At 35.1% G+C, this 12,625-nt stretch overlaps 1 protein-coding gene across 1 annotated transcript in view; it reads right to left on the reverse strand.

The window, feature by feature from the left end:
* Positions 1-12,625, reverse strand: part of LOC125646539 (collagen alpha-1(I) chain-like) — a 168,684-nt gene that overhangs the window by 63,170 nt on the left and 92,889 nt on the right. Inside the window, exons 28-32 of the mRNA XM_048872887.2 lie at positions 11,874-11,927; positions 11,353-11,514; positions 10,273-10,380; positions 9,552-9,659; positions 487-594 (exon numbers count right to left, since the gene is read on the reverse strand). Of these exons, the coding sequence (XP_048728844.1) occupies positions 487-594; positions 9,552-9,659; positions 10,273-10,380; positions 11,353-11,514; positions 11,874-11,927 (540 nt within the window). The remainder of the gene's footprint in view (positions 1-486; positions 595-9,551; positions 9,660-10,272; positions 10,381-11,352; positions 11,515-11,873; positions 11,928-12,625) is intronic.

A 12,625-nucleotide genomic window follows, 5' to 3' on the forward strand; every position in this document is an offset into this window, starting at 1 on the left:
TTAACAAGTAAATAGAGTTGTATCGGAACGAACATATCGAAAATCAAGGTATGCAAAAGTGAGGAATGAATATTGACAGACAGCTCCAAAAGTATTTATATGTACTTTTTTTGATCCTGCAGAAAGATCAAAATTAGTGATTTGCTGGAGTTAAAGAGGAGCAAACAAAACTAATACGTATGACATAAATTGCAAAAAGCAATCACCGAGCCTGTTGGAGAACATTTCACCCCTAAGCACAAGACACTTGTAGACCAGTTATAGACCGCCACCCCAACTGGAGCTACTCCGAAATGAAAAAAGAAGAAAATTCAAATGCATAAAATAACGTCATTAAACCCCATGGCTTGAATACGACAAAGGTAACATTTCAAAAAACGTGTACCCACTGTACTGTAAAACATATTGTATTTAGAGTACTTTATTCGTTTGTATGGAAGGGTGTGGCAATCGAGTCTCGCATCGAGAATAACATCAGATACGTACATTTTCGCCCGGTGGTCCTTGGTACCCTGGGTGACCCACTGGTCCTGGAACACCCGGAGGTCCTGTTAATCCATCTAAGCCATTTTTGCCTGGTTCACCTGGTGCTCCCTAATATATGATAATAATATAATGCAATAACTGGACAAGTGAATACTCAAGTATATGCATATATCCATTATTCCTTAATACTTGATATTCTCACATGTTCCACAAATGACAAAAAGGAAGCGAATTTCCAAGTCATAAAAAACCCCAAATGAATTGAGATTTTAGATGTATAATTCGAATGGGAAATTCGATGATCAACGTAAATAATTTAATTTTTATTGTATTCTAGCTTATGATTGGTTTGTTTGATTGTTTTGCTGTTTTATGCCACACTCAACACTTTTTCAGTTATCTGGTGGCGCCCAGTTTTTGTTGGTGGAAGAGAGAACCCAGATACAATGTACATGGGAAGAGACCACCGACCTTCCGAAAGTAAACTGGGAAACTTTCTCACTTACCGGCGCGAGCGGGATTCAAACTCGCACCGATCAGAGGTGAGAGTCCGTGTGATTTTGAGCGCGATGCTCTAACCACTCGGCCACGGATTCATTCAAATTGAGCAACCCGCAGGTTATTTTTGTATAACCTGGTTTGGTATGTGCCATCCCCCCCTCCCACTCTTGACAACCAATTGGCGGAACTAGTATTTTTCTCTCTCTCTAGATGTACATCGCATCACTATTTTGTGCCTTCTATGGAATAGAAAGTCAACGTGTGCAATATGATACTTCGGTTTAATACACAGCTTGTTTTCTCGTTGTCAATGTACGCAAATCACTGTTGTAAAACATCTTCATCTGTATGATGATTGACAAATAGATTAAAACAAAGATATTGTAGTCAAATTAACGATTCACCAAGTAAACATTGCTCTATTCATTTTGAAATACATTTTTCACTTGGGATTGGAGGAGGGGGGAGTATTGCTTGAACATTTCTTGAAAAAACCAATCATACGTCACATATCAGATGACGTCAGTCACATTGACATGTGAAAACACGATTTGTCAGTTGCTTATACATCGCTTATCTTCAAAATTGTTGAATATAAGTAAGTTTTCATGTACAGTGTAGTAGAAATTTTCATAGAGTTAAAAGCCGTAAATTATTGTATTTTCTGATATTTGATAACTTATTTTGGGTAGGTCACAGAGGCTTCTTATACATTTCATTCTCAATCTATATCACTAAGCGCACGGTACTGGTGTCACTTTACGTTACACTTATAACGTCATAAATTGTGGCAAAATATAATCACGAAAGCAACGTCACATTTTAAACAAATTCATTATCTCCAAGCTGTAATATCATAACTAAAGCACATGCATAATTTAATGTTTAAAAATTGAAAATAAATCTTTGTACGTGTATAGTGTACATTCATAAAAATTATGAATTCTTAGAAATACTCCAAAGTATACGTACTGTATTTATTTCACCGTGCCTACAACAGCAGGCATGTCGTATGAAATAAGGGTACCCGTTTCGGTAGGTTTCGTTTTGCTTCGGTAGATTTCGTTTCCTTTCGATTTCGTTTCGCATTTTACAGGTAACCATCCCATGAAATAAGGCTTGCAATTCTTATGAATATGACCTCTGAGAAATTTGAACACAGTAAAAAAAATCAGTTTTGGTTTTTTCTAGGATATATATAGACTTGCTCAAGTCTCTATGTTTAATAATCATTGCTCTCTTTAATACTTTTTATTAATACCAAACACAGAAGGGGGAGGGGGGGTTAAAAACTCCCGTACGTTTCTGTCATCGATCTACATCGATCACGCTCTGAAGATAGTGGAAAGAAAAAAAACAACAACCAGCGCATAGAAAGTATATGTAGTTTTGCGCTTTATAAATGAATAATAATAACCACGGTGAGTTGAAGTGAGAGTTAAAAACTTCCAAATAATATTACATTTTAACGTTTTAATGTTCACTTTCATTTGTGAATAAACAGTAGAAAAGGTATACAGAGTGTTATTTATACTCGTATGTTTTACTTGCGAATCGGTTAGTTTCAATATATATTATATTTAGTTTTGAAGGGGTGGTCTCGTGAAAACCGTGTGACTTTAGATTTTTTTGTCAGATGTTGAACTTTTGATCTAATGATATTGTTATTCATATGCGGAAATCTTGATTTGTATTCGATAATCTTGATATCTATACGCGGACGGAAATTTTGATTTATATGTGAGAAATCTTGATATTCATATGCGATTTTTTTTTTATTTTACTCTACGAGAGAGAGAGAGAGAGAGAGAGAGAGAGAGAGAGAGAGAGAGAGAGAGAGGGGGGGGCTTCCTCTACTCTTCTGGAGTACCAACGCATGTGGGCGAAATATTCCAGGGGCAATCGCTCACACCCGCCAGAGATCACCTGGGTCCTAAATACAACAGTGAGGTTGTTCAACACGTCACTGATACTCTAACAAGATTTTGACATTCAATTCATTTAATATGTGACTTATGTATATATCTTTCATTCATTGGAAGAGGGGGGGGGGTACATAAGATCTAACACGCTATATATATCCACCGTTCTGGTGCCTGTGCTCACATCCACCTCCTAGGGAATGCTACAGGCTGGTGCATGTTGGAAACTGTAGGAGGGTCCACAGTTTGCTCTGTACTTGCTCTTTAAACCAGGTAGCACGCAGGAGACAGATGAGATGCGCAGAGATCTCTTCCCCCTTAGAACGTGACCACCCGTTCAGGTCCAGGCACCTATGTCCACATAGGGCCCCCTGTGTTGCCCCTACGTTGGTAGTCAAACTGACCGCCTCCCCAGTTCCCCACAAAAAATTGCACGCGACCCTTTCCGCCATATATGTAAATTTGCACCCTGTTTCTGATTACGATTAATAAATATTCAAATTTGTATCACTCTTGTTAATCCAGCTAGCTAAGCTGCCTATGGGGGTTTACAGGGCAGCCACCCAAGTTTCGACATAGCTACTGGGTTTATTCAGCATTCTTTTATCAATTTTTGAAATTATGCATTTCACCTACAATCAATAATGACTAAATCCATGCGTACATCTAGCATGTGTACATCAACATTATCAAATACGAATCAAATATTATGGAATATAAATCGAGATTTATATAATTATCGAATATAAATAACAAGGTTACCAAATGTAAATAAATAACAAGATTATCGAATATAAATCAAAATTTTCGCATATAAATATTAAGATTATCGAATATAATTAAAATTTTCTCATATATGAATAACAAGATTATCGAATATGATTAAAGAGTTTCGTATATAAATCAAGATTTGTATAATATTGCAACGTTTTACACACCGTAAGTGTATCTGTTCAATGCTGAATTTTTATATGCATACATACAGTACATCGTCGCAAACCACGGGTTATTGTTTCATTCTATTTCACAAACGTTTGTGAAATAGAATGAAACAATAACCCGTGGTTTGCGACGATGACATACAGTAGTACAAGCAACAAAATGTAGTCTGTACAATTGTCATTTGATAAAGTCAATTAAAGTATATGTACCAGATCTAGAGCAAAATATATCTATGAGATACACATGCTATAGCTTAAATACCTTGTATACTATTTTTAAAAATCATTTTAATTTAGATCATTTAAAAATAATAAAAGCAACATTTTACGTTTTAGCTAGACGTAGGTTGTGTACATTGACGTCGCGTCATTGCGCGACAAAATCACATGGGACATTTATTTGGACATTAAGTATCTTTTCGTTTTCCTAAATGGACGCGGGATAAAATGAAATGTTGTATATTCTATATAGTAAATTTTATGTACTTTCTGTAAGTTATATTCATTAAAATATTCGCGTTGGAATAATGCTTAGAAATAAGACATAAAATGGTAGAATTGTTTAAAAAGCGCGGTATTTGTAGAATAAGGACATTTCACTGGACACCGATAAAATCAATCTACTTCATGGATATACTCAGAATTTTATAATACTGGTAGACATTGTGCTCTACGATACATGTACATTATAAATGTAACAAGGATAGTCAACTTCCCCCTGTATTAGGCGTGCTACTGGTCATGATGATTTGCATTTGCAGTCTATCTACAAACACAGGACACCACTGACAGGCACTGTCTTTGCCATTTTTAAGGTCGCTATATCAATTCTATGAACTAAATGTTTAAAGTAATTGGTTTATGGTTTTTAGATAAGGACGTCACAATCATACACCAATTCTTACGTTATTTGGGACAAAATCAATCATTTTATTAATCTGTGGATAAAGTGTATGCGTATTTCATGTAACGCGGGACAACGAAAAATGACGACATCTGCGTGTATTTATTGCTAATGAAATGCGTGTAAATTATATTTTATATAAGCTATTATCATTATTTATATATTTTCCTTGCCATTGATGTATAAGACTTTAATAATCCACAAAATATACAACTGTGTAAACATAGCGGAAACATTTTCTAATGCACGTATGAAAGTAACACCAGTAGCTTGCGCGACGTCTATATAAATATCTAACCAGAGATGACACGAAAATAGGATACCGGTTGAGAACAAAAGGATAAGAAGCCCCTGTGGGTAGGTCTAGACCTAAAGAATGCACTTCCCCGCATTTTCTCAATCTGTCGGAGTTGAGCGACTTCAAAGTCGATCTGTAAAGGGCAGCGAAATACGCATTACGTGCATAACCTACACATATATTTTGTCATGACAAACTTCAAACTTCACCTTCAATAACTACGTTTACAATATTTTATATTATATTTTATATTCCTTGTTAGAATGTGCTTGCATTAGAAGATTGTAAATTTTGGAAGAAAGTTCATGTTTTAGGACCTTTTTATGCATCAAGCTTTTTCCATATTTATGTAAATATTGTGAGTTATGTGCAGTGTATACAATAATTGTGTGATTGGCTGAGAAGAGACTTCATTTCTAGTCGTCTCTATTTTGCAATTATTTAACACAAATTTTGTGATATTATATGTTCTTGCATAATCTTATCCAAGCCTTTGTTTCGAGTTATTTGTTTAAAAAAATGTCGAAACCTCACTCAAATTTTCATGTTGTCTAAAACAAGGTGTGTAAAAGTCAGTTTGTATAGAAGTTCATCTGGTAGAAAAATGCAAAAAAACAAGCCCTGTCAAAGTAAGATATTTGGAGTTTCTCAGATAACTGTGGATCATAAACAATATTTTGATAAATAGGCCCCGTAGAACTACACTCAAGGGTCAAAAGTATTTCGGCACTGCTAATTTTCACAATATATTCATTACAACTTTCATATCTTAAAAACTTCACCAAAACTTGATAACATATATGCTATATCATGAAATTATCAGAATATATGCAGAATTCACTGAAGATTCATGACAAAATGTCACTTTTAATGTTATTTTCTATATTTATTGTGAGTCGAATTAAGAATTACGGGGTAGACTTTTTAAAATGCTAATTGATATGAAATATGTAAGATTAAATTCAAATAAAGTTCTTACAACATGATTATCCCAATGAGTGTTAAAATTTGTAACACATATTAAAAAAACAATAGCAGATTTAATTCTAGACGAATGTGCACGATTTGTGAAATTTTTATGGTGATGGCTATAGTAGAATTAGTTTTATCAGTGCTTTAAAAATTGTATTATTCAATGAATTACATAGTATAAATTAGCAGTGCATAAATACTTTTGACCCTTCAGTGTAAGGTGGCTACAGACGTTTCATCGTGGTTGCTAAGTGAATCATTGACTTGTATTTTTCAGAATTTATGTGCATTTTGATAAACGAAGGTTAGTACCTTTGTCTTTTGCATTAAATTATTTTAGGAATGACTTTAATTCTGAAGCATACCATACGAGTATAACCTAGTTTATACTTTTTACACACCCGTCAAATGATGTTATGGTGCTGTCCAGGTGTCTGTCTGTCTGGCTGGCTGTCAGTTCGTCCGATGTCATGTTTTTCGGAAGTTTTTCCGTAACAGATGCATGTGCGACTTTGAAATTTGGTCACTGTTTCTGTCTCAAGAAGTGTAAAAGTGAGTTTGCATTTCAGCTGGATTGGTCCATCCTTGACTTATTTTAGGGCTATAAGTAGGTCAAACAGTTTTCCGGACATGTTTCATTATAGATACAGTTATTGCCCTGAAATTTACACATACATGTTAGCTTCCTCTTAGAGGAATGCAAATTCAGTTTGCATTTCAGTTGGATTGACCCATCCGTTCGTGACGTACATTAGGACTACAAGTAGGTCAAACAGTTTTCCAAGCTTTTTTTTCATTATAGGAACAGTAATTGCTCTAAAATTTTGTCACAGATTTCCTCTTGGTGGAGTACAAGTTCAATTTGCATTTCAGCTGAATTGTCCAATCCTTGATCTACTTTTGGGCTAAAATTAGGTTAAACAGTCTTTCAGGCTTTTTTCATTATGGGTACAGATATTGCTCTGAAATTTAGTCAAAGGCTTCCTCTTGGAAAAATACAAGTTCAGTATGCAATTCAGCTGGATATGTGCACTATGACCTACTTTGGGGCTAAAAATAGGTCAATCTGTTTTCCGGGCTTATTTTCATTATAGATATCGACATTGCCTTAACATTTAGTCATAAGCTTCCCCTTGGAAGACCACAAATTAAGTTTGCATTTCAGCTGGATTGGTCCATCCATGACCTACTTTTGGGCTTAAAATATGTCAAACAGTTTTCATATGACCTACTTTAGGGGTGGAAGTAGGTCAAACAGTTTTCCATATTTTTTTTCCGGTATTGCTCTGAAATTTTGTCACAACCTCCCTCTCAGAGCAATACATAATCAGTTAACATTTCAACTTTATTGGTGCACCAAGACCTACTTCAGGGCTAAAAGTAGATCTATCAAATCAGTTCACATTTCAAATATTACATCTTAATTGGTGCACCATGACCTACTTTAAGGCTAAATGTAGATAGATTTATCATATGGTTTCCTGAACTTTTTATCATAATAGATAGATATTGAACTGACATTTGTCACAACCTCCCTCTCAGTGAAATAACTAATCAGTTCACATGTCAGATGAATTGGTGCATCATGACCAACTTAAAGACTTTTCTATTCATAATGTGTGTTGTATCATTCAGAGCGCATACTATGCTTCCAGGTTAAATTTCGCTGTCCAACGGGCGTATATTGTACCGTTTTGCGGTAGTCTTGTTATAATTTGCATCGTGGATTATAAAGCGTAATCTGGCCCAAACCAGGTTATACTCGTATAATATGCCCCAGAATTAAAGTCATTCCTTAATCATTTGTTCTTGATAAAACAAATTTCAAAGATGATATGTATATATTCGCATGTAAAGCTTTGACCCCCATTTTACCGCTCCATCCGTCAAGGCCATGATTTGAATGAAGAGAATTAAATTTCCATTACTTGAGGTTGCTTGCATATTACATGCATGGAATGACAAAGAATGGTGCTGCTGGTCTTGAGAAGAAAAGTTTATAAAATATTCCTCATATATGTAAAAATTGTTGCCAAATGATATTCCCTCCTTCCCCAGAGGGGTCTTGATTTTAGAATGTTTGTATATCGGTACGAATAATCATGTTTGTATATCGATACGAATAATCATGGTCCAGCTCGTCTTGAGCCGACTTTTTAAAGATTTTAACCCAAAAAATTACCATGAAAAACTTTGTTGTCCTAGTGTGGCCTACCATTTTGATTTGATTTGAACAAACTTTAATATACATACATGAGGATGCTTGCATGTTAACATGATTAATCATGGTCCTAGTATTCTTGATCAAAAGATATTCCTTATACATGTATATTATCATGTAAAACTTTTATTTCCTTTTGTAGCCCCATTCTTGAACAAACTTGAATCTGTACTGTCTTTTGATGCTTGCATATCACATGACTTGTTATGACACTGTTGCTCTTGAGAAAAAGATCTTCAAAGTTTTCCCCTCTATATTACTATAAAAAACTATGTACCCCCATTTTGTTTTATCCTACCCTACGATACCATGATTTGAACATATGAATCTAGACTATCTGAGGACTCTTGCATATTAATATTAATTCTGATGCTCCTTTTATTCTTGAGAAAAAGATTTTTGAGAATTTTTTATATACATCCCAGGGTAAAACTTTGCCCCCTATTGTGTTCCCACCCTACCCTGGGGACAATGATTTGAACAATTTTGAATATCCAGACATTAAAGAAGCTTTCACATAAGTATTGTCCTTTCTGGTGCAGTGGTTCTTGAAAAGAAGAGTTTTAAAAGATGCCACCATATTTGATTACTTCTTAATTGTCTCCCCTTTGGAAAGGGTGAGACCCATCATTTGAACAATTTTGAATCCCCTTTACCCATGACTGCTTTATGGCAGGTTTGGTTGAAAATGACACTGTGGTTCTGGAGAAATGGAAAAATGTGTAAATGTTTCGGAGAGACAAGACAGATGGACGGAGGACAACATATGATCAGAAAAGCCCACTTCATATAACAACGTAGGTCCCGTGTCGTGACAGGCGTTGTCAAGAATTCTCACTGCTATGACATTGAATGCCATGCATAGGTTTAAGTTTCTGACACTTGATTAACAGCTGGTGACGTCTTTAAGTTCACTGGTCAGATAAGAAAGTCACTTAACCCAAAAGGGGAGGACGACTCATATTCTCCCGCTTTAATATATGTACTGACACACATTTACCGACTATCAGCCTTTCTTTCTGCATATATCTGCATAAATATTGCGACATTTAACTTCGGACACGACAAAGTATAGACATTTTGTTACCCTTTACAACAGAGATGCAGAAAATGAATAAAGTGCATCTGGTGGGATGCTTTTGCAGCATCTCCCTTATTAAGGCAGAACTTATTACAGCAAATACAATAAGAACTATAAGCTTCTAAAGATAAAAATCCTGAAGGAGGATGGGGGATTTGTTGTCCTATCGAAATCTTATCATTATCCTAGGGAAGTTAAATATCACATTGTTCATTTTGTACCTACCATCGGTCCTTGTTCGCCCGATGGACCCATTTCTCCTTGGGCCCCTGGATAACCTGGTACACCTCGTTCGCCTTGAGGTCCGGATGGTCCTGGTGGCCCTTGTGTTCCCTAAAGGATACACATTAAGTAAGATGTAGAGTAATCGACTACAGTGTACGAGTCGTGCTATATTTATAACTATTATTTTCGATTCACGGCTTTTTAGTTCCTCGATGTAATATTTATCTCGATAGCAATATGGACTATTAGATTAAAACTTTATTAAAGTAGTTTATGATTTTACATTTACATTCAATAGTTGTTTTGTTTGCTTTTTTTATCCTTAGTAACCCTGTCGTAGTTTCTAGTTAAAAGACCGGTTTACATTTGGCACGTTTAATTTGCCTAACATTTTCTGTGCGATTTTAGGGATTCACAAAAGACTACAGCGTTTACATTACAAAGGGACATCGTGCCATTTTAGTACGGAGGTCGGTCTAAATCCGTACGATGGTCGTGCGGAAATTGTTCGAACATACATTGTTATATAATTATTCCCTACACGATCTACAGAAAATAGGCAAACATTTACATTCAACAACGGACGGTTACAAATTCCAGTAGTAACTTCAATACCTAAAGTAGACCTTGGAATCAATGATCCAAAATATTTTCAATTTTTTTTTTTAGGTTTGATTGGTGTGGAACCTCCACGGAAAGATTTGTCTCCTGATATACATACCGGAAGACCAGGGTTTCCTCTCTCTCCTGTTCCTCCATCTCGTCCATCAGCACCATTGTCACCTTGCCTTCCCATAGCTCCTGGGGCACCTACCTCACCTCGGTCACCCTAAACAATTATACTTGTTCTTCAGTTACATCAGTTATAAACACGTGGAGAACACGTACATGGAAATAAAGATTCAATTCTATTATCTTACTTCATGAAATTTGAACATAAGTATGAAGATTCAACCTCAGATCAGAATGCAACAAGAAATAGGGATAATGGGGGATGCAATTTAGCAATATTAAAGCTGTATGATCCGATGGTCATGGATTAAATTTGTACATAATTACTCTAAGCAGATTAATTAGTTTTCTAAGTGATGAACTTTCCCTTAATTGAAAACATTTGCATGTAAAAGAAAACTGTGAGAAGATTATTTAGGAAATAAGGGAATCCCATTATGAGGTATGTAAATCAAAAGCAACTGTCTGACTTTAAGGCTGAAAGAGCGTAAAACAACAAATTACCAAGAGGTATTTGATATTTTCATTCTTAAAAACTTATGGCACGGTACTGTTGTAACAAAATACCCAGCTTTACACAGGTAAGATCACCGATGATCTGAAAGCCTGAACTGGACACGTGACTGCTACTTGAAATTGCCTAGTGACAGTTGTTTGTAAACACCGATTTAAAACCAAATAAATATGGTTAAAACAGGTGAAATAATGTACATGTTGTACAGCCTCATAAATACGTACGTGCGATGATTTAACAGCATTTTTACAAGGTGGAAAAAAATTGTCGAAATTCGAATCATACAACTTTTAAAGGTTTAACAAACTATTTCACAATTTTTTCCCGATATATGTTTTGAATATCCACTATCCTTTTCTGGTTAAGCACGATGCTAATGTCAACATATGGATATCATCAACGTCTTGTTTTAACAACATTACTTTAATAAGGTGTGAGAGCAGGCATACTTAGTCGTCTTTTTTTAGCCTTCTCCATATATAAACCTTGTTATGAAAAAAATGCAATAGCGACATCCTTGCAGATTATGCAGTATCATTAATAAATTCAAAGTACCCTGTCACCCTGCTTTCCTGGAGCCCCGGGAGCTCCTACAGAGCCAGTATCGCCCGGTACGCCTTGTAAGCCCGGTCTCCCAGGTGCTCCTTGGGTTCCGGGTGGCCCTTGTGGTCCAGCTTCTCCAAGTTCTCCTTTTGTTCCGGAATCCCCTGGTCTTCCCTGTGCAATCAATCAAAATTAACCCAAATTACTCAACAGCAGGTGATTAATGGCCTTCATCTAACGTATGTGTAAAAGAAAATACAAAACTTTGGCATACATCTATAGAATACGGGTGAAAAAATAAACAGTTAAAAAAAACCAGAAACTCGCAAAATTTCACAAAATATCTCGTCTTTTCCCAGAGTTTCAACTACTTTTAAGCTCATGCGATGTTTAGAGCATTAATTATTTTTGAAATAACGCGACGTTTAGAATATTATGAACTCGCGTTATATTTAGAGTATCAATTACGTCTGAAAGCAGATGGCGTTTACAGTGCCAATCCATTCTGCACTTACATAAAGCACAATACTTACATTTTCCCCAGGTATTCCCTGTTCTCCCTGAAAACCACGAGGTCCACTATCCCCCTAAACAAATTAGTAACTAAATTAGTACATGTAACTAATGATTTAACTGCTGTATTAAATGATGGTCGCACAAGAAGACTGAAATCAGATAAAACTCAATAACTTATCTCTCTCTATATCAAAACATTTACTCATAAAGTAAATTAAACTCACTGTTGATTTTTGTTCAAAATAATACCAAGATTTAAGATTATGATACAATTCTATCTGTCAAATTCTTCATTTATAAATATGCATTAAAGTCCATTTAAATACGTGCAATTATCTATGAATTAAATATCTAAACTACGAATGGAATAAAAGGTCTGACCAATTATGATCAATCTTTAATTAGTTAAATATATATATATATATATATATATATATATATATAAATATATATATATATATATATATATATATATATATATATATATAAAACACGAAAACCCAACAACACCCTACTTTCTTAAAGTGTTGGATTTTAAAATAAAAAGTCAGAATTTTTTTTTTTATAAAATCACTGAAGAGGCCATGACACTGTTGGTTATTTAAACCTCAAATTTGCGACGCAACCCGCATCTTTATCAATAGACAAATATTACATTAACAAATAGCATACACACCACGAAAAAACGAAAAATATTAATAATCTACATTGTTAACAAGAATGATACACTGATGTGCTGAAAAAATTCTGGATGCATCCTTTGAAATCA

The sequence above is a fragment of the Ostrea edulis genome, chromosome 6 (genome assembly GCF_947568905.1).
Source record: "Ostrea edulis chromosome 6, xbOstEdul1.1, whole genome shotgun sequence".
Lineage (NCBI taxonomy): Eukaryota > Metazoa > Mollusca > Bivalvia > Ostreida > Ostreidae > Ostrea > Ostrea edulis.